The sequence below is a fragment of the Rhinatrema bivittatum genome, chromosome 1, assembly GCF_901001135.1.
Source record: "Rhinatrema bivittatum chromosome 1, aRhiBiv1.1, whole genome shotgun sequence".
NCBI lineage: Eukaryota > Metazoa > Chordata > Amphibia > Gymnophiona > Rhinatrematidae > Rhinatrema > Rhinatrema bivittatum.
The window spans coordinates 334,254,870-334,278,247 of NC_042615.1; the positions used below are offsets into that span (position 1 = coordinate 334,254,870).

The window sequence follows — 23,378 nt, forward strand, 5'->3', positions numbered from 1 at the left end:
GGGAATTCCATAAGAAAGGTTTCCTCCAAGTGAACTGCTCTTGGTAAGGGAACATCAAATAGTCCCTGATTGGAAGATCATAGGGTTCTGGTGGGAGTGTAAATGTTTAATGTATCCATGGCGATGGAATATGGTGCAGGAGAGTATAAATGGTAAGTTTATATTGCACTCAAAATAAAATTAGCAACCAATGAAGTGTTTGTAAAACAGGAGAAATGTGATCACACATAGAGATTCCAGTCAACAACCAGGCTGCAGAATTTTGTATAATCTGTAAAGGGATTATACCGGGAGACCTATGAAAAGAGAGTTACAATATTCAAGACTAGAAAAGAGTAGTGATTGGAGAACTGTTCGATAGTCAGGGGGATCCAATAGTGGTTTCAGGTGCCGTAAGATCCGTAGTTTGAAGAAAGACGTTTTGATTTCTGAAAATTATTTTCTTGGGGATATGAGAAGGAAGGAATCGGGAGAGAAACATGATTTCAGTTTTGGTGACATTTAAAGTACGTTTATTGTGGTTAAGCCAGTCATAGTTGGTAGAAAGACATAGTGAAATGAATTGCTCAGTGAGAGTCCAGGATGCTTTGAGCAGAAAGAAAAATTTCATCTCATCTGCATACAATTTGTAGTGTACCCCAAGACCTGATATAATGTAGTCAAATAGATGTTAAAAAGGGGGGCTGAAAATACAGAGCCTTGAAGTACACCAGAGGTAAGTGGAACCCAAGCTGAATTCTCTGAACCAAATTTTACTTGTTGAGATCGGTTAGTCAGATAAGCAGTGAACCAAGAAAGGAGAATACCAACCATACCAAGAGACCGCTTCCTAGATAGAAGAATCAAGTGATCAATGGTGTCAAAAGCACAAGAAATATCTAATAGAATGAGTGCGAAAGAAGTTCCTTGATCAAATCCCTGCTGAATGGTGTCGAAGCTAGAAGGAGGCATTTCAGTATTATGGAATTTCCGAAATCCGAATTGATAATGATCCAAAGTGGAGTTTGAGTAGAGGAAAGTAGTGAGTTATTGAGTATTGTTTTCTAGTATCTTAGCAAGGTATAATAAGGACAAGATGGGATGAAAATTTGAGAGTAGAGTTGGGTCTGCAGATACTTTTTTCACTATTAGGCATATTGATATTAGTGAACCTGGGGAGGTGCCAGAAATCGGTGATGAATTCTGCAATGAAATTAGCTGATTCTACTTTGATGAGATTTAATAGAGCCCTGGAGCAAGGATTAAGGGGACTGGTGGATGAGTTCATCTTATTAATAATGTGAATGACGTCAGACTTTGACACAGTGTCAAAGTGTTCCCATCTCATTCTTTCTGAGAGTAAACTATCAATTACTATGTTGGATGAGTTTTGAAATGCCTTCCTGAAAGTAATCACTTTTCCATTGAAGTATATTGCAAAACTGTCTACTAAATTCTGCCCTAGGGCTGGAGATGGCACAGTAATAGGAGCTGAGATCAGATTGATAATCTGTTTAACAGATTGAAATAACTCTTTGCGATTATTGAATGATGTTGATAGCTTGGAGTAAATATATGCCTTCTTTGCTGCAATAATGGCATCCTGGTAGTTTAAAAGAAAAAGACAGTAATTGGACAGATTTGATGGGATAGGGTGTTGTCGCCATTTCCTTTCAATTCATCTCACTACTCTCTTTTGTTGATGTAGAGCATTATGCCCACAAGCTCATCCTCATCAGTCTCCTTCCTCCTGCATTATTCCCCCACCCTCTCACTACCCGATTCATTCAACCTTTTTCTCTCATTTTCCTTATCTCCCCTTCCTCCTCCCTCTACATAAGCATACTATATTTTACTTATTTTAAAATTCTTACATTCCACTTCTTTCAACAAATAAGGAATCATGGTAGATTACATAAATGTACATGCATAAAATACAAGTAAAGGACACTATAACAATAGTATAAAAATGTAAACAATCAATTAAGAGCTTTTAAAAAAAAGTTTTAATTTCTTTCCTAAAAGCCTTTAAATCCCCGTCCTTGAACCTCCAATGAGCGAATATTCCAAAGGGACGGCACCAAATGGGGGAAGACTCTCAATCTAGTTTACTGAAGCCTAAAATCCCTTGTAGGTGGTACCGCTAACAACGCATACCAATAGAACATAGGGGCCAATGCAATATCGGATGCTGCGTTTTGGACACGCTAGACATATGCCCAATGCAATATCGGGATTAGTGCGTCCAAACCGTGTGCCCATACCAGCGCATAGCTAATATTGCTCATCACATGTGTTGATGAGCGCTATTAGCTAGTATCCCTGTGTAAAAAAAAAAAAAAAATAGGGCATCTGACATGTACATTTTAACCCTCAAAATTTAACATCAGCCCAGAGCTTGTGTTAAGTTTTGAGGCACCACAAGCCATGCTCAGAAAAGCAAAAAATACAGCTTTTCTGTGGCTCCTCTTATTTAATATCATTGCGATACTAACAGGAGGAATCACAGAAAGCTGCAACATGGAAAAAAAAAATCTTGGTACGGGGGTCCTAACGTGTGTGTGGCTGAGAGTATATGAGTGTCTTTGTGTCTGAGAGGGTGTTTGTATGTGTGTCTAGGAGAGTGAATGGTTTATTGGAGTCTTTGGGTCTGGTGGGGGGGGGGGGGGGAGAGAAGATTGGCCTTTTCTTTCAGGTGTGGAAACATCCCCCCCCCCCCCGTAAAAGTAATGGTAGCTCCCTATCTCTCAGGCCGATAGAGTACAGTGCGCTCCATTGCCACTGCCATTGGACGCGCGTTTTCCCTTACTCCTTATTCAGTAAGGGGCGGAAAACACAGTCCAACCCGCTGAACTTAATAGTGCCCTCAACATGCAAATGCATGTTGACGGCCCTATTAGGTATTCGCGCGTGATTCAGAAAGTAAAATGTGCAGCCAAGCCGCACATTTTACTTTCAGAAAAAGGTAGGCGCTAATTTCTTCCGGCAGCGGGAAAGTGCACAGAAAAGCAGTAAATACTGCTTTTCTGTGCACCCTCCGACTTAATATCATGTCGATATTAAGTCAGAGGTCCCGAAGAGTAAAAAAAGTTAAAAAAAAAAAAATTGGAAGTCGGCCGGCGGCTGTCGGGTCGAAAACTGGATGCTCAATTTTGCCGGCGTCCGGTTTCCGAGCCCGTGGCTGTCAGCGGGCTCGAGAACCAACGCCGGCAAAATTGAGCGTCGGCTGTCAAACCCGCTGACAGCTGCCGCGCCTGTCAAAAAGGAGGCGCTAGGGATGCGCTAGTGTCCCTAGCGCCTCCTTTTACCGCGGGCCCTCATTTGCATGCGGGCCGATACTAAATCACGCACATAGGCCTCTCCTGCACTTTTTTCTGTATCGGCCCGAATGTAGGAAAGGTTGACTATCCCTGCTATACTGCATGACCTAGATACTAGATCGGCGGTTCTCAACCGGTGCTTGGCGACACCCTAGAGTGTCGCCAAGCACCGGCTGCTGTGTCGCGTGTTCCCGGTCTCTCCCGCTGCTCTTTCTTCCCTGCTGCCGTTGCCGCTGAGCTATCAGCACGTTCAAGCCCAGCGGGAACGGCAGCGGCGCTAAAAGAAGCTGTGGCACTTGTGGCTGGGCCTTTTCTTCTTCCCGCGCCCCCCCCCCCCCCCCCGTGACCCGGAACAGGAAGTGATACGCGGTGCGCGGTAAGGAGAAAGAGACGGCCCGTGCCGCGTGATAAAGTAGCAGCGAGACAGCAGCATCATCGCCCCCGGGCAATCGAAGCAGCCGGTAATCGAGAAAGGAGAGAGCAGCAGGAGCCTCCCGCGGTCGATGGGATTCTACTTTCTTGGCTTGCGGAGGAGGCTGCTGCAGCTAACATTTGTGCTCGGGGAGGGGCGGAGAAGAGGAAGTGAGTGAGAAAGAAGCAGCCAGCCTGCGTGTGATTGAGAGAAACTGGTCAGAGAGCTGATGTGTGTGTATATGTGAGAGACAATGAAAGTGACTGCTCAAGGAGATGACTGATGTGTATGTGAGAGTGTGAGACATTAGTCAGGGAGGTGACTGATATGTGTGTGTGTGAGAGAGAAAAAGCATTGAAGTGAGAAATCTGGGTATGTGAGAAAGCATGGACGTAAGAAGCCTGCTGTTGGGGGAGGGGGTGTGTGTGTGAAAAAAAGCATGGGAGTGAGAAGCCTGATTATGTGAGAGAAAGAGCATGGGAGTGGGAAGCCTGTGTGTGTGTGCATGCATGAGAGCGAGAGACTGGTTGGTAAGGTGACGGGGTGTGTGAGAGAAAGAGACTGGTGTGTGTGAATATGAGAGAAAGAATGTGATTCAGGGAATGAGAAGCCTGTGCAGTGGAGAGCGAGCATGGAAATGAGAGAGAGACTGGTGTATGTGTATGTGTGTGTGTGTGTGTATGTATGTGTGTGTAACAGAGAGAAAGTGATTATGGGAATGAGAAGCCTGTGCATGTGAAGAGAGTGAGCATGGGAGTGAGAAACCTGGGTGTGTGTGAGACACAGCAGGTGAGGGAGAAGCCTGTATATGTAAGACAGAACATGGAAGTGGGAAGCCTGTGTGTGTGTATGCATGAGAGAGATCAGGTGACTGGTGTGTGTGTGTGTGTGTGTGTGTGTGAGAGAGAAAGAAAGTGATTATGGGAATGAGAAGCCTGTGCATGTGGAGAGAACAAGCATGGGAGTGAGAGACTGGTGAGTGTGTGTGAGACAGAGAAAATGATTATGAGAGTGAGAAGCCCGTATATGTAAGTAGAACACGGGAGTGGGAAGCCTGTGTGTGTGTATGGCATGAGAGAAACTGTTCAGGAAGGTGACTGGTGTGTGTGTCAAAGACTGGGAGATGATTAGTGTGTGAGAGACAGAAACTGGTCATGGGGGCATGACTGGTATGGTGTGTGTGTGTGAGAGACATGGGCATTAAGGAAGAGGACCATGAGCATAGAGCTTAGCCTCTACTGCTGCTTCTGCTGTGTGTTACGGCCTGCATGGAAGAGGAGTAGGAGAGCTGCTGGAGGGGAGTAAGTAAAGGTGGCTTTTTAAGTTTATTTTTCTTGATTGACTGCCATTTTAATTATTTAATATTATGTGATGTGTCTGCTTTTTTTGAAATATTTTATTGGTGTTTGGAGAATTTTTAAATAGTTTTTATGAGTTTTTAATCGTTGGATGTTATTCTGTTCATAGCTGTTTAGAAACATTTATTCTGCTTATTAGTATAGTTTTACAATTATTTCTGTGTGGGGATCTATAGCTGCTTGCTAGTTCTGTTTTCCTAATAAGAGGTGTATTGGTTTTTAGGGCCTGATTTAATATTTATAGTGTTGCCGTTTCATAGATAGGGTTGCTCCTATTTGAGTGTATTCCATAATACAGGTGTAAATGTGTGCGGATTAGTTTATGTGCATTACTACAGATCCTGGGAGTATGTTAGGGCGGTTCTGTGTCTGTTACCGAGATGAAATATTTTACTAGCATGTAAGAGTTTTATCAGTCTTATTTGTTGTGTTTTCTCAAGAGGACATGCATTGGTGGTAAACTGCTGTCTTTTCATAAGTAGGGCTATTGAGCCTGGAAGTAGAAGGAGTTTGAGTTGCTGTTACTGAGATGACACCAGAACCAGAATATCTTTTTTGTAGCGTGAGTTGTATGGGGAATGTCATAATTCTGCTTTACATCCATTATTGTGGGTCAGGGGGGTTCCCGTGGATGCAAACTGTACTTTTACATCTAGCCCTGTGACGATCATGGGTCAGTGTGTCACGCATGTGAGAACCATCTGTCAGGTGTGTCCCGACAGAAAAAAGGTTGAGAACCACTGTACTAGATCACACTCCTTAATAGGGATCCCAGTGGTGTGGTGTGTGGAAGTGGCTCGACACCATCAATGAAAATTTTACTTAGTTCATCCAAGTGTTCGGAATTTTCACAGTGGAAAGTTGGCAACCCTAGTCGAGATTAACACCCCTAAACATTTTGAAAAGTTGCCTTCCATGCTTCACAGACTTTAATTTTAATGTAATACTGTCCGTGGTTTACTGACTTGCTTTGCCAACTGCTAAAACTAGTCGGTTTAAGATCCCAGAGAAACAGAGTAGCAAACATGCGTTCCCGAACAGAACTAGAACTACCGCTCAGCTGCTCAGCCCGTGGCAGAAACCCACCAAATGCTTCCGCTCGCAGCGACAAAAACCTTTTAATCACGCGTACAGCAAACACGTCACGACGCCGTTTACCAGTCCGCCCTCACGCTACGACCCTACGTCCTAAGGGCGTTCGCGGAAGTGTAACCGCTTTTTTCTAACAGAAACAAGCGCACTACCCAGTCACGTGCTCAGATTGGACCAGCCATTGGGTTGGAGGGATGTAGAAGTGGCGCGTTTACGTGCAGGCTCCTCCCTTTCTGTAGCGTGCGGCTTGCTTTCTACGGACTGTGACCATGATTGTTAGGAGTCGCTCGCACATTCTTCTGGTGACGTTCTGAGCCTGTAAGGAAGATGGCGGCGGTTGGGACCGGGTGCGAGCACTACGTGCGGGGCTGCGTACTGAGAGTGAGTGTGGACGGGGATGAGGTTCTTTGGGTCCACTCGACGTAGGCGGCAGCGTTACTTCCTGGCTGGGATGTGAACATTCGCTTAACTGCGCCCGAAACTGTGCAGGCTTCCCGCCCCCCCTTTGGCGCGCGCGCTCCCGTACATCTGTGACGTCACCGGTTCTGATAGTTTTCATTCAAGGCCACGCGGGGGCGCTGGGCACCCTGGAAGTTGTAGCCCTGAGTGCTGCCAAGTGGGTGGGTTATACTTAAGTTTCCCTTCCCAGTCCAGGTTTCTATTGGGCCATGCTGGCTTCTGAAAGCTTATTGGTCTAAACACTTATCGAAAGTAGTAGTATTAGATGCAGAAGCTTCAAAGTGTTACCCTGTGTATGCTTCCTGATTCTTGCTAATCTGATTTGGTCTTCTAAGATCACCTGCCTTGATTTTATCGTAATGCATTTTGTTTTTATTCAGATATGCATAAATGGCATGCATCTTTCATTGTGGCTATGCTTTAATATTTTTTAACTCTTGCTTCTCCAGGTGTTTTTCCTGCTGTTCATGTTTAACATGAGTCCTGTGATGTCTGTATAGGGTTCTGATAAAAGTTAGCAAACCCGCATCCTTGTCTACCTAGATTCATAATTGTGGGCAAAGCTATCATGTGACCCAGTTTCTGTGGGGAGTCTTCAGGATATCCTCCCTTCTGATGCATTTTGGCATCTGTAGAACTGATCTGAAATGGAAGAAGCAGGTTTACAAATATTCCATAGTGCATTGGATATAGTTCAAAAACTGGCAGTAGTGAAACTCAGTAAACTTTGGCAAACTCTAAATTGTCTTCTCAGGAATGAAAGAAAAATGAAAACTAAAAGTAGTTTAATGGAGGGTGGGTTCAACTTTTAACTGGCAACTGGAACTTTACTCTTACTGTTTTGGTTTTTCTTCCTTTTTTTTTTTTTTTTTTTACACACAGGACGTTTAGCAGTGGTTATATATATTTATATATCATCAGCTTGTACTCACTGGTAGGGCTATTACAAGAGGTGTGCAAGCAGGGTGACCAAATGGTGAGCTGAGGTGAGGGGAAGGGTTCATGCTGCTTTTGAGTCTACAAATGCACAAGCCCAAAAGAGAAGGAGGACACCAAAAGCAAACTTTACCCAGAGTGCCATTTTGTCCACCAACTGCCCTGGTTGAGTGACAGGGTGATTTTCCCCATATTGTATATAGGTTGTTAGTCTTAGCCTAAAGACCAAGAAGAGATTGGCCTCATTTTATAGCACATAACCTACACTTGGATTGTAGCTAAAAGGGTGAAATGAAGTATGTAGCTTTATAGAAGTGAATGTTTCGAAGGTGGTAATTCAGACCAAATAAAAGGGAACACGCCATTCTAAAGATATCTTTAAAGGTTGTGGATACCTTTTTAAAGAACCAGTTAAAAAAAAAAAAAGATGACTTATCCCACTTGTAGAGATGTGGGAGTGAAAACAATTTCAGCAGAACATTTTCCTGTCCTTTATTTTTCTGTGGAAAAATGTCCATTTCTAAAAATTTATTTTTTTCATAAAATTCATTAGTATTCTACTCCTGAACTAGATGAGTGGATATTTATGGGAGATCCATTCCCATAAATATCCACTCATCTAAAATGAGCATCAAGAGTTTTCAGTGCTTTTGTTTTATTTATCTTAAATTTAAACCATGAAAGAAGTATGTTTTATTCTGTATTGTATTTACATTTTACAAATATTCCAATAAAAATATTTTTTCTCCATAAAACTTTGAGTTAATTTCAGGATAAAATTTAAACTACATTGTATCTGTATTGATTTCCCTCCCCCCATTAACTATTTTGGTTTGGCTATTTAGAAATCATTGAAATACAGTGGGGAAAAATGATTACTGTTTGGGATTTTACAATTATATTAAGAAAGTGTGTAAAAACAATTTAGACAGTTCCTGAGGTTTGTTTTTTTTATTGAAGAAAATATAATCAAATCCAAGTCCACATCACATGGGCTTACATAGAGGCAAAAGCAAATATTTATTAAAAAACAAATCAAATCCAGTTTCCCTATACGTACCAGGATCAGTCCAGAGAAGTGGGTTGTATATCCCTACCAGCAGATGGAGTCAGAGAACCAAACCTTTGGGCACTGCCATATATACTAGAGTGCCACCTGCAGTCCCTCAGTATTTCTCTGACTCCAGCAGATAGTAGAGATACACTCATGCAGTCTTTAGTTCATTTTTTTCAGTTAGTTAGGTATAATTTTTTTCTTTTAGTCACTGTTGCTTCCTGAGGTGTTAGGCACCTTCGTGGGCCATCCCTTAGTGGAAGCTGGGCGTCCGGGGGATTAGATATCCCTGGCAGGGTCTCGCCCGCCACGGTTTGGGGGGTGACAGCCAGGGGCTCCTGGTTATTCCCCTCCAAGACTACTGCAGCTACTCCTCGACCCCTGCAAGAGCTTTTCTATTTTTTTGTTTCCTCAATGAAGGTAAAAAAAAAAAAAAAAAGTCCAGCTTGTTGAGCTGTGAGGCTGCCAACTGCTTTCGGTTTCTAGGTAAGGAGTCTGTGCGTGGGGCTGGACCTGCTGAGGCTGTGTGGGGAGCCTGCCAGCCTTTTGGTCCCTCAGTTCCCAGGGTTTCGGGTTACTTCGGAGGGCAGGGTGAGTTTGTAATTTTATTTTTTTCCTACTCGCCATGACAGGCCTCAGGCGATTTGACCGTGATCGCGCGGCCTTTCATCTTGTCAGCGCCGCGGCTGCGCGTGCTCTTTCTTGGAGCATAATTTCTTCACCCCGGGCAGCCTAGAATTTTTCCCGTGTCGCAGCTGCGGCAGTTCCTGGGATTGGGCCTTCTCCTCCACCGTTGTACCACGAGGCGGCGCGTGTCCCTGAATGGACCCGTGCTCAAACTCTCAGGCCTGCCGCTCGTGTGCAACACGCGGCCAAGGCCCTGGATGCAGATTTCTGATGTTCAGCTTGTGCCCCGGGCATGGAGGCTTCATCGGGGCTGCGGGCCTGGAACACCTGTGGAGGATTCTCCTCCTGTGTTAGCACCGGTGGGAGTGCATCACTTGGGGAGAGAGGCCGATGTGACTCCGGCCGAGTTCCCACAAAGAGAGGGGGACCTGGAGGGGTTTTCCCCGGAATTCGTCCTTTTGATGCATGAGGCTTTCCTACAAAGAAAACTATCGTCGGTTAAGAGGTCCGGTGCCCCGGGAGATGGGGCTGATCCGTCTGAGAAGCGAGTTTGGGGTGCAGAACCTTGTCAGCACACTATAGTTCAGCCTTCTCTGATGGAGGAGGGTTCCCGGGGGTCGCGAGATCCGCCATCTGGGTCGGGTTCAGCTCTACCTGCAGGGGCGAACCAGGGTCAAGTGGATATGGATGATTCGGATGACCCAGATGTCCCTCCTGTGGAGGGAGATGATCCCAGCGTGATGCGTCTATTTAAAAAAAAGAGGAACTACTACCTCTTATCCCCCAGGTCCTTGAGGTTCTGGGCTTGAAGGTTTCACAGGAAGAATCTGACAATGAGGGCGTTATTTCCGTCCTTGATGGCATTAGGGGTCCTTCATCGGCCTTCCCTCTGCTGAAGAAAGTCCGTAAACTGGTGACGCAGGAGTGGGAAGCTCCTGATGCAGGGCTGAAGGTGGGCAGAGCGATGGCGAAGATATATCCCCTATCGACTGAGGTTTTGGATCTGCTGAAGATTCCTAAGGTGGACGCTACGGTTTCTGCGGTCACTAAGAAGTCCACTGTTCCGGTCGCGGGGGTGGCCGCCCTCAAGGACATGCAGGACCGGAAACTGGAGATCCAGTTAAAGTGGGCTTTTGAAGTCTCCGCTTTGAGCCTGCAAGCAGCGATTTGTGCTAGCCTGATGCAGAGAGCCTGCCTGTGTTGGGTTCAGGAGACGGCTGCCAGTCCCGGTACAGTTGCCGGCGAGGCATTACACTCCGCCCGGTTAGAGACGGGGATCGCTTATTTGGCGGATGGTATGGTGTTTTTGGTGTCGGCGCGACGACTCCTCTGGCTGAGGAATTGGGCGTCTGATTTGTCCTCTAAGTGTCAGCTATGCAATCTGCCGTTTAAAGGCAAGCTGATATTCGGGGAGGACTTGATCAGCTGGTGAAGTTACTTGTGGAATCCAAGGGCAATCGGTTGCCAGAAGATAGGAGATCCTCTAAGAAGGCCTTTCCTCCTCGAGCTCGTTTTCGAGACAACCGTCGTTACAGATCTAGCAGATATACCGCACCGACAGCTTCTAAACTAGCCCCAGGACATCAGCAGTCCTTTCGTGGGGTTCGCCGGAAGAGACTCGGGACACCTTGGGGCGGGAAACAACAAAACCTCCCAATGAAGCCACGAGCAAAGCAAAGCATCAAAGCTGTCGGAGGCAGATTATCCAACTTTTACGCGGAATGGGCAAGGATTACCTCAGACCGGTGGGTCTTAGAGGTCATCAGAAACGGCTACGCTCTGGAGTTCTCGCGACCGGTCTGAGAGGTTTTTGTGGAGTCCCGAGTGGTCTCACACAGCAAGTGCGAAGCGGTCCGGGTAACTCTACAATGACTTCTCGACCTCAGAGCGATTGTCCCGGTGCCAGAAAATCAGCAAGGCCGGGGACGGTACTCGATTTACTTCGTGGTCCCAAAAAAGGAGGGCACGTTTTGGCCCAGCCTCGATCTGCAGAAGGTCAACCGTTGTCTTCGAGTTCCTCGTTTTCGGATAGAAACGCTGAGGACGGTGATGGTGGCGGTTCGAACAGGGGAATTCCTCGCATCGCTAGATCTCACGGAGGCGTACCTACATATTCCTATCCGGTTGAGTCACCAGAGGTTTCTGCATTTCAAGGTCCTAGGGCAACACTTCCAATTTCGAGCTCTCCCGTTTGGTCTGGCAGCGCCTTCTCGAACGTTCACCAAGGTCATGGTGGTGGTAACGGCCTTTCTACGGAAAGAAGGGATCTTGGTCCACTCGTACCTGGACGACTGGTTGATTCGCGCAAAGTCTCGAAGACTGCGAGAGGTCGGTTCGCTTGATGAGGTTCACGTTGCAGTCGCTGGGGTGGGTGATCAATGACTAGAAGAGCCACTTGGAGCCCCCACCCAAGAGCTGATTTATCTGGGAGCACGGTTCGATACCTTGAAGGGAAGAGTGTTTCTAATGCCAGACTGTGTAATGAAGTTACAAGCTCAGGTCCATTCCTTGCTCTGGAGAAGCAAGCCCACAGTGTGGCATCATCTTCAGGTGCTGGGGTCCATGGCGTCCACCTTAGACTTGGTACCCTGGGCGTTCGCTCATGTCCTTACAACGTGCACTTTTGTTTCGTTGGAGTTCGGTATTGGAACAGTTCCACCTTCCAATGCAGTTGCTTCAGGAATCCAGAGCCAGCCTGTCGTGGTGGCTGTCGCGTGCCAATCTGGAACGAGGAGTGGATTTGGACACACTCTATCGGGGTGGGGTGCAGTGTGTGTGGAGAGGTCCGCACAAGGACTGTGATCGGCAACGGAAGGACCATGGTCCATCAATCGTCTCGAGACAAGAGCGATGTGTCTGGCCCTACAAGCCTTCTTATCCTGGATTCAGGGCAGAATGGTTCGAGTTTTCTTCGACAATGCGATGATGGTGGCATACATCAACCGGCAAGGTGGGACATAAAGCCCCGCGGTGGTGTTGGAGGCACGGCTTCTGTTCGCCTGGGTGGAACGGCACCCCGGGGGCATTGCCGCTTTTCATGTCGTAGGGGTGGAGAACGTGCAGGCATATTTTCTCAGCAGATAGCACCCACTCGCCTGGGTCGAGTTGCTATCGGCCGAGGCGTGGAACCACTTTTGCGTCAGATGGGGAGTTCCTCCATTGGATCTGAAGGCGACGTGGACGAACGTGAAGATTGAATGCTTCAGCCATCGACGAGAGCAGGGCTCGGTGGGCATCGACGCTCTCGTGTGTCACTGGCCCACAGGAATCCTCCTGTATGCCTTTCCGCCTTGGCCTCTCATAGGTCGGCTTCTTCATCGCATAGAACTTCACCCAGGGCGAGTGGTCCTCGTGGCTCCGGAATGGCCCTGTCGTCCGAGGTTCGCGGATCTCATGCATCTAGCTCTCGAGGGACCACTACAGTTGGCCCATCTGCCGCGTCTGCTCCGTCAAGGACCCATATTTTCGGATCAGGAGGATCACTTCTCTCTCGCAGCTTGGCTTTTGAGAGGTGACATTTACGCTTGAAGGGTTATTCAGAACAGGTCATTTCCACTCTCCTACAGGCGTGACGTCCAGCCACCTCCATGGCCTATGTGAGAGTCTGGAAGCTTTTTGAGTCATGGTGTTGTCAGCGGGACTGCGATCCCTTGGCAGCCGATATCCCTCGGGTTCTTGACTTCCTGCAGCAGGGACTCGCCAAGGGGTTGGCATTCAATTCCCTTCGGGTACAGGTTGCCGGGAAGGTTCGGTTTTTTGCTTGCAGCACACCCAGATATTGCTCGTTTTCTCAAGGGGGTCAAGCATTTACGACTGCGCGTCTGCTCTGTGTGCCCAACGTGGAGCTTGAATTTAGTTGTGCGGGTGTTATGTGGCGCCCCCTTTGAACCTATCTGCAGGTCTTCTCTGAAGGATCTGACATTGAAGACTGTGTTCTTGGTGGCCATTTGCTTGGCTCGTCAGATTTCAGAATTACAGGCGTTGTCGTGTTGGGACCCCTTTCTAAGGATTCATGACGATCGAGTGTCTTTGCACACGGTTCTGTCCTTCGTGCCTTAGTTTCGGCCGTAGTTTCGTGCCGTAGTTTCGGCCTTTCATGTAAATCAGACGGTGGAACTACCAGGGTTTCCACATTGGTCTAGGGACTCTGCCCAGGACAGAGACCTTCATCTTTTGGATGTGCGACCCGCTCTATTGCGTTATCTGGAGATCACCAATGACTTCCTCCGTTCTGATCACTTGTTCATTCTCTTTGGGGGCCCAAAGAAAGGTGATAAAGCATCTAAGGCGACCATATCTTGTTGGATTAAGGAAGCCGTTTGCTCGGCTTATATTGCCTGTGGCCGTCAAGTTCCTGAGGGTTTTAGAGCCCATTCCACTAGGGCCCAGGCTACTTCCTGGGCAGTGTGTCAACTCCTGTCGCCTTAGGAGATCTGTAGAGCGGCAGTGTGGTCGTCTGTTCATACTTTCACTAAGCATTACCGATTGGACGTCAAGGCTACTGATGAATTGTCCTTCGGTGAGAGTGTTCTTTGTGCGGGTCTTTCGGGTTCCTGCCCAGTTTAGGGTGACTTGGGTACATCCCACTTCTCTGGACTGATCCTGGTACCTATAGGGAAAAGAAAATTTGGTTCTTACCTGCTAATTTTCATTCCTGTAGTACCAAGGATCAGTCCAGAGGCCCACCTCTTACTTCAGATTCCGAAAGATTGTGTTCGCTAGCGTTTGCCTATATATTTTTCACGAAGCTCTTTTTTGGCAGAAAGGTTGATGGAGCAATTATTCGCAGTTGGTTTCATTTAGTTTTTGTTTAGAGCGAAGGGGTAGTCGGGGTTCTTTGTTAGTTACCTCTCCTTGGTTCTGTTACCTTGGGCTTGGGTACAGGACAATACTGAGGAACTGCAGGTGGCACTCTAGTATATATGGCAGTGCCCAAAGTTTTGGTTCTCTGACTCCATTTGCTGGTAGGGATACACAACCCACTTCTCTGCACTGATCCTTGGTACTACAGGAACAAAAATTAGCAGGTAAGAACCAATTTTCTTATATTGGGTCCTAAACCACATAAGATACATTATCTCCATATAAACTCACCCCCCATTACTGGTTGGAAGCAGTTTTGTCAGCTATAAAGGTCTCAAAATGTAATGGATCTGTAAAGACATACTGGTTACCTAGATGGGTGACACATTTAGAAACATAGAAATGACGGCAGAAGAAGACCAAACGGCCCATCCAGTCTGCCCAGCAAGCTTCACACATTTTTTCTCTCATACTTATCTGTTTCTCTTAGCTCTTGGTTCTATTTCCCTTCCACCCCCACCATTAATGTAGAGAGCAGTGATGGAGCTGCATCCAAGTGAAATATCTAGCTTGATTAGTTAGGGGCAGTAGGGGTAGTAACCGCCGCAATAAGCAAGCTACACCCATGATTATTTGTTGTATCCAGACTATGTTATACAGCCCTTATTGGTTGTTTTTTCTTCTCCCTTGCCGTTTAAGCAGGGAGCTATGCTGGATATGCGTGAAGTATCAGTTTTTCTTCTCTCCTGCCGTTGAAGCAGAGAGTTATGCTGGATATGCGCGAAGTATCAGTCTTTCTCCCATGCCGTTGAAGCAGAGAGCCATGCTGGATATGCATTGAAAGTGAAGTATCAGGCACATTTGGTTTGGGGTAGTAACCGCCGTAACAAGTCAGCTACTCCCCACTTTGTGAGTGCGAACCCTCTTTTCTTCTCCCCTGCCGTTGAAGCAGAGAGCTATGCTGTATATGCATTGAAAGTGAAGTATCAGGCTTATTTGGTTTGGGGTAGTAACCGCCGTAACAAGCCAGCTACTCCCCTCTTTGTGAGTGCAAATCCTTTTTTCCACATTTCCTCTTGCTGTTGAAGCTTAGAGCGATGTTGGAGTCACAGTAAGCATGTGTATGTTTATTGAATAAGGGTATTGTGTCCAGGCCGTAGCCAGGACACAATACCAGTACCAGGACATTTTAAAAAGTAAGATGCACTCAAAAGAGAGAACTCGTGTCATTAATTGCCAAAAAGCCTCTCCTATTTATCTGGGTCTCAGGAAACATCTGGAATGTGTGCCCACAAAAAATAGCATTCTTATTCTTAAAGTATTGTCTAAGGACAAGCACTCTATTTACAAACGAGACAATCAAAGTATCCCTGGTAGAAATATTTTCTACTGAGTCCTGGAGCAAAGCAGTTACGTTAACACTGTTGGAAGGAATTAGGGGCTGTACATTCCCTTCCTATCTAGCTTCTCTCTTAAACGCAGGAACATAACATTTACACAAGGATATAACCCTGTCAGACAATATTTGTAAATTTTCCCTATTATATTTTTTAAACAATTCTACAGCTGACAACAATCGAGATTTAGGAAAATTCACTATACACAAATAAGCTCTGAAGTTCTCCAACATTTCTAATTTATTATGTATCATTAAACAGTCTCAGGATAGCTACTGTTGAGGTCTACAATGCTGTGACCCTCTCTGAAACAGATGTCAAATTTCCTCTCATCATAGTAATTTAACTCTCCAGTTCAGACAGTTTAGCCATAATTCCTACAGAAAAATTACACAACTGTCTTACTGTAGAGGCAAATGATATTTCAGTAACGGTAACTACTTTCCAGATGTCTTTTAGTGTAACCTTGAGTTCAGGAGAGGAATCAAGAGATGATGAGAATTCTAAAGCTGATGACAGGGACAGGAATAACAGCCCCTATACTCGCATTGCCAGATGAGACGACCTCTGGGATAGACACACCATCCTCCCTTTCTTCTGGGATTATAGGTGATTCAAGATTAGCTGTAATACACACATTGTCTAAATCAGCTCCTCTAGGGGGTTAACCTCTCTTCCTCCCCCCAGTATAGCCCCATGGGTTGGGTGGAGGCAAGAACTTCCTTGACCCTTCGAGGAGAGGTCGTCACTGGGGAGGAGGAGAGATAGGAGCTCTGGAACTTAAAGTGGCTTCCCCGACATATTGGCAAGTTCCAGAGTAGCAGCTATATTCGAACGAAAGAAATGGTTATCTAGAGGGCCACTCAGCGGAGTAGAGGCAGCAACAAGAGTCCCAATCTTTCCCTTCTTCCTCTTTCCCATACCAAAGGGATAAAGAAAGAAAACAATATAATGGGTGCGCCGGTGGTGGTGGTCTGCCGTAGGCCATCAGATGAAATAGGGCTCCCATAGGACCCAAGCTCGGGTTGTCTGGTGCAGCGCCTGGATGGATGCTGGGACCCAAGCTTCTGAGTTGTTTTTACCCGTTCCCTTACTATCATTATCTGTGGCATGTTCAATATACTACACTTTGTTGCTTTGCTAGGTTTTGTTTTTACTAAATATATAGTTCATATAACATGCCAATTAGATCACACATCTATTTAGGGCATCAGAAACATTTGATAATTTTTCTGAAAACATCTGTAATGCAAATTATTATGCAAACGAGAAAAACGTTTTTGCATGGGAAACTTTTCTAGAAAACCCACATCTTTGCTCGTACTAGAATTGTCCTGAAAAGGAATAGTTTGTGACTTTCAAATATTGGTCTCTGTGTGATAACTTCCTCCCATCTTCTTCCTTTTGCAGTTTGGCAATGTAAAAAAGAAAAGAAAAGCCTGTATTGTTAGGAGTCTAATTTTGACAGAACATATGTAAACCACTGCCCCTTTCACCAAAATTCAACCCACAATAAAAGGAAAAAATAAAGGGAGTCTAATTTTGAATTTAGCAAGTACAAAAATACTTCCCTGGTGGGTATATGATCCAAGAATTGTTTGACTTTATGTGGTCAGTGTAACTGAGCTTGGTTTCAGCTCTGCTAGTCCTGCCCTTTAACACTTTTAAAATTCTGTTGGTTCTCCAGTGCAGGCATTTGTCTGTCCTACCAAGGTAAAATAATTTTAGATTGTGTTTGAATTGCTACTTCTGCATTAAAGAAAGTGCCATCCTCCACATGAGAGAACTGAGAAGGCGGGATGATTTTTTTTTTCTCTGGGTAGGACATGCTTTTTATCATTTCTTCGCATAGCTTGGAGGGAATTTGCAGGAAGATGACATATTATGTCTGAGACACATGCTGTTATTTAGACAGACAAAAAATTGTGATGTCACAATTTTTTTGCTGGGCAGCTAGTAATGTTATGAGCTAAGATCACCTAAAAATAGTCCAGAACAATCAGGGACTTTGTTTTCCCTGATTGTTTTCATGCAGTACTGGATCATCGGCCACTAAATGTTAGCCAACAAAAAGATTTTGTAAATTGAAAGTTTAATCCTCTTGGTTTGGTCAAGATCCATACAATTTCATATCCCCAGTGGGGTTGCGTGCAGTATGTTGACTTCCCATATTATATAGGTTCTGAAATAGCCAAAAGGCCAAGAAAGGACCGTTCAATGCTCATGATTCAGAACGTCCATTTCATTTTAGCCAAAAAGAGCCTGAGGAGCAATGATACTTGGATGATGGACAGGATTTAGTATTGCAATCCAAAATCAGACTTTCTGTAGGTTACTAATCTCATTCTTTTTTATTTTCATTTGGATGGGATTTCCGCCCTAATTGATAAACTGGACCCCAAATTTAACAAAAGAACATAGTAGATGATGGCAGACAAAATGCAAACGGCCCATCCAATCTTTCCAGTTGAGATTCTTCTGCTTTATATGGATGAGCATACAAATTTCCATATCAAACTGAATGCCAATTCGCTGCAACCATCCCTAACCCTCCCCCACCTTGTCTTTTACCTGATAGCTGAACCCTTTTCCTACCATCAGTCTCAAGCATGCTCAAAAACTGTCAAAAGTGTTGGCCGACTCCAAGTAAGCCATTTCAAGCCTTGTCATCTTCAGCTTTGATTCTTACAATATTACTCCAACACCCAGGCATTACGCCATGTCTTGCTACCAAGCCTTGTTGTAATCATCTTGGCAGATGTTTAGTTACTCAGCTGTAAATTTCCTGAAAGCTTGGTTAAAGGAGAGCTGCTGTTAACTCGGATTGTAGTTTGTATGTGTGCGCTTTGTGTTTGACAATGAGCCTGCCAATAGACCACTTTAGTAGTATTTTATTTAGTTTTTACTAGTGTACTTGCCTGATGCATACAACTCAAAGGAAGCAATGGAAAGTAAATGGCGTCTGTTTCAGTGGGTTTATAATGCAGTGAGAGGAACATTTTAATTCTAAACTTTTATTTTCTATTTAGTGCTTTCCAGATTGAGAAGGAAATCTGAATGCCATGGTTCTCAACCAGTCGGGAATCAGAAATAAAAATTAGGATGTTTTAGTTGGTCAGTTACTTTAAATGGGAGCTAAGCTTTAATTTAATATATGTGGTTTAAGAAAATAAAATATAAGCAATCAAATGACATACTGTACTTTCCGAATTGCTCACTGAGTACTGCTCCCCAGCTCATGGGTCGTGCTGTTTTAACAGCCATGTCATCAATAACTTCACTGTAGATTGAGAAATTTTTCCTGAAACAGCATGGATGCTGTGGGTGGAAAGTTTGCCATCTTCTGCAACTTGCAATCCCCTGAGCTGACTTCAAATTCAAGGATCCTTTGGTAGAAGAATGTTGCTGCAGATCTTCAGCCATGAGCCCCACCCACCCCATAGTAGTATAGAGCCATCAAATATGATGTCAGGACTCTGGGTCCTGCGATGGCAGTACTTACAGAGGGGTGCTTGCAGAATCTCCTTGGAGATACCAAAACATTAAATTTAAAGATGAAACCTTGTCTCTTTTTTTTTGTAAGCTGCAACTTTGTTTCCTAAATCTTCTTTTATCATGATCTTCATTTGCAGGCTCCTTGCTGTGGAAAATTTTACGTCTGTCGGTTGTGTCATGATAGCAAAGAAAATCACCAGCTAGATCGATTTAAAGTGAAAGAAGTACAGTGTGCAAAGTGTAAACAAATCCAGCAGGTGAGAGATGCACTCCCTGATGAATGATTTCTGTATTCTCTTGTTCAGAATAAAAACAGAGTATGCAGTGGAACCTTGCAATGGGAGCCCGTTGATGCCCTGCATGTCATACAAATTAAACGTTAGTGGTGCATAGACACTGCATATTTCTACCTTGTAAAGGGTAGGAAACAGGGAGATGCCAAGGACCCAAAGCCCTCCAACTTTTTATGAAAAAAATGTTCTCCCACCTCATGGACCATATGTGTTCTAAAGCCTGTGGCGGTGGATTAGATAGTTAATTATTTTAGAGTCTGACTGAACCTACATGTGCTCACAGGCTCTACCTCTCCTGGCTTATGTGTGGGAGGTGATGCCTGCAAGTAGCCTTTAACAGCTTACTACCACAAATTGAGGGGGAAAGGTATGGAGAAAGGCACAGACTATGCATTCCCTTGAAGGGAATTAGGGAGAAAGCTCAGATGGTTGCCACTGCAATTGGGGAAGAGGTTGGCACCAAGAAGTAGGAACTTGCATGCTGTACAAACACCAAACGCACTGGAGCTGGACTCAGATAAGTTTAATCAAGGTTCTCTTCAGAAAGGAACTTAGGAAGGGAGATGACTGAAGGCATTTCAGATAGTAGCCTCTAGTGCAGACAACAGGAAGGAAATATATAGAGGGGGAATAGGTTTCTTGGTTACCCTGAAAACCTTTCCAGTTACACCTGGTTTGAAGGGTTAATGCCTGATTTCTTCCTCCAGTATCTGAGAGCAGCTCCTACTTTCTAAGTTGGATGACAACCACTAGATTTGCTGCAGGTGAGTGGGGAAAAAAGCCACAAGGTTTGGTTGGGGGGGGGGGGGTTGTAGGAGGGAGTGGAGGTTGGGAGCAAGAGCCATGGTCCGTAGGGAGGAGAAAAGGAGCCATGAGGTCAGTTAGTGGGGAGCAGAGAGTGGGAACCATGTGATTTGGGGGGGAGTGGGGAAGGAGCATGGACATGGTGATATAGAGGGCACCATGCCTTGTCTTGCCTTGACCTCCCATTTTTACAAAGATTCCAGTGACCGTAGTAGGGAAGATTTCTCATTGAATTGGACTCTTACATAGCATGAATTCTTAATCAAAGATTCCATTTAATATAAGTATAGAAATGGAAATGCACATTCATGAAGAGAATCTTGATTTTAAGGTTACAAGTCCAGTCTTCTGTTAGCCCTGACCAAAGGTTTTACATTTGACTCCATTCTTGCTAAATGTTTAGCTGTATAGGTTGATTTGCATGTTGGCAAGCTCAAACTGCTTTTCACAGTTGTCTGTCAGACTTTCTGATATGTAGGCCATTTTACACTGACTGAATAATACATTTACTTGGATTGGGTCCTTTACTACACTCTGTTCACTACTGTACATTGACAGTATGTTTTTAGGTCTTTGGAAAATAGATTGGTTATTTGAAGAAATACTGCCAGTGAGATAAGAGAATGTAGATGCAAGCAGAAATGCTACATTAAAAAATCACAGGGAGTTTTTTCCATCTTCTGTATATTAAGCAGCTTGCTTCATGCTTGTGCTTTCTTGTAGGTTCAGCAGAGTTGCCAAGGTTGCAGTAGTGTGTTTGGAGAATATTACTGTGATGTATGCCACTTGTTTGACAAAGACAAGAAGCAATATCACTGTGACAAGTGTGGCATTTGCAGGTAAAAAAAAAAGACTTATATTTCTTAAATCGTTTTTAACATACTGTTTTGATTTTCAGCAGTACTTATTTTGTTTGACCCTTTTATAATGGAATTGTATTATGATATTACATACAAAATGTCAGATTACAAAATTTTTCTGTCAGACAAAAGAAGTAACAGTGATAGAAGAGGTCTAGGACCTGATAAGGAGACGTGTTATAATGATATAATAGGTATGGGTTATGGCTGCTATTCTATTCTGTTTTAGACTTATTTACTACTGTTCTACCCAGGAAGGGGGATCCAAAGCAGTTTACATTTAAGCACAAAATACATCAATACAACACATCAATAAACGTGATAAAAAATAAAATACATCGGTATAGCATAACAAAACAAATACAAATAATAATTAGAAATCCTTAATACCACTGGCCATACTCCTACTCTCACTAGGGGAGTGAAAGGCAATGTCACACTGTAAAACTTAACACTCCCTCCTCATATAAAATATCAATTTATATAAATTCCTAGCTGCTCTCTAGGAAGTGGCCATCCGGGTAACTATAGACCAGTGAGCCTGACTTCAGTGCCGGGAAAAATAGTAGAAACTATTCTCAAGATAAAAATCGTAGAGCATATAGAAAGACATGGTTTAATGGAACACAGTCAACATGGATTTACCCAAGGGAAGTCTTGCCTAACACACCTGCTTCATTTTTTTGAAGGGGTTAACAAACATGTGGATAAAGGTGAACTGGTAGATGTAGTGTACTTGGATTTTCAGAAGGCGGTTGACACAGTCCCTCATGAGAGGCTTCTACGAAAACTAAAAAGTCATGGGATAGGAGGCGATGTCCTTTCATGGATTAGAAACAGAGAGTAGGATTAAATGGTCAATTTTTTCAGTGGAAAAAGGTGGGCAGCGGAGTGCCTCAGGGATCTATACTTGGACCGGTGCTTTTCCAAAAAAAAAAAAAAAATATATATATATATATGATGATACAAAATTATTCAGAGTAGTTAAATCATAAGCGGATTGTGATACATTACAGGAGGACCTTGCAAGACTGGAAGATTTTCATCTGCCATTTGGATGCCCATTTAATGTGGACAAGTGCAAGGTGTTGCATATAGGGAAAGGAAAATTGGTTCTTTCTTGTATATAGTAGCGATTCTTTAGTGGCTGCCACAACAGAGTTTAAAGAACTGTGAACAGGAAATAGTCTTCTCCTTTCTGGAGACCCTCCATGCAGGCATAAGTATTCACTATCGTGATAGGACCCACAGCCATTGGAACTCAGTTTGCCCTTATAAAGTCAATACACCCTTAATTGGGGCTCTCCACAGCATGCTCTGTGGCTATTCAAAGAGAGCTGGAACTTTCAATTGTTTGTTCTGCATACAGGAAAAGCTGCAAGGCAAAAGAATGCAGACAGCCCTGCTACCTCAACAGGTCTGTGCTGGCATCTCCAGCCACCAATTTTGAGTATTTCATGTTGCCCTTGGAACCAAGTAGGCTACCAAAAGCAGAGAAACTCTGGTGTGTGTGCAGCAGTGAGTCCCTGTGTTCAGGAAAGAACTTATTTTCAGAGGGCATTATGAAGGCCTGTAATTTAAGCCATGAACGGGAAGGTCTGTTTTATTCTTGCATTTCTGGTATGCTTGTGGGAAAAGTGCCCGGGCTCCAAGTAAAAGATACTGCTTGCTCCTCCTTCACACTGAATGCCTGGCCTCCTCAATCTGGACTCAGCACATTTGTATGGAAAAAATAAAGGCACTAATTTCTGATTATTGGAGTCCAGGAGCCTTAATGGGACTCTTCTTCCCACTACCTAGGGAACTTTTTCCATTTAGGGATGTAGTGCCTTTCTAGCCTAGGCTGGCTAGTGAACCTCAGGCTCCTAGGAGGCCTCCTCCATCAAATACTCTTGTGGCCAGCAGGGGAGCTGATCTTGGTGAAAGATAATCTCTTGGAAAACAAGGAATAAGGAGAGTTGCCTCTTAAGGGGGCTTTTCCATCCTCAGGTTATTCTGGAAAGAGGAGCTTGTTCTCAGTTGTCCTTTGGGTTGATATCATGGTATTGGCTTTTGATCGCAGGACAGAGCAGCAGGTTCAAAGTCTGAGACCTGTCTTAGTAAGTCTTCCCTTTTAGGGTTACTGTTTGAACAAGCTTTGGAAAAGTTGTGTCCCAGTGATTTGAACAAGCTTTGGAAAAGTTGTGTCCCAGTGTCTGCTGGCCTCAGGACTGTTTGAAGCCTCATAGCCTGGGGGATGTCAGAAGAGTCAGCCTGGGAGTGTGACAGTCTGTCTAGATATCGATCAGCCCAATTATAGGGTGATGAAGACAAGAATTATTGGTACAGGGATTTCTCCAGATATTCATATAGCCCATGGAGGGACCCCTCCCAATCCCACCCCAAGCAATTCTGGTAAGCAGATGGTTACAGTGGCCCTACTGTGAGGGATTTCTTGCCACATTAGGCCATGGTTTTGGTCATGGTATGGGGCAGGTGATCACTAGAAG

The 23,378-nt window shown here is 44.6% G+C and overlaps 1 protein-coding gene across 1 annotated transcript in view; it reads left to right on the forward strand.

Annotated features, from left to right (window-relative positions):
* The first annotated feature begins 6,301 nt into the window (after positions 1-6,301).
* Positions 6,302-23,378, forward strand: part of RCHY1 (ring finger and CHY zinc finger domain containing 1) — a 92,700-nt gene continuing 75,623 nt past the window's right edge. The window contains exons 1-3 of the mRNA XM_029598378.1: positions 6,302-6,542; positions 19,070-19,189; positions 20,753-20,868. Of these exons, the coding sequence (XP_029454238.1) occupies positions 6,489-6,542; positions 19,070-19,189; positions 20,753-20,868 (290 nt within the window). The 5' untranslated portion in view covers positions 6,302-6,488. The remainder of the gene's footprint in view (positions 6,543-19,069; positions 19,190-20,752; positions 20,869-23,378) is intronic.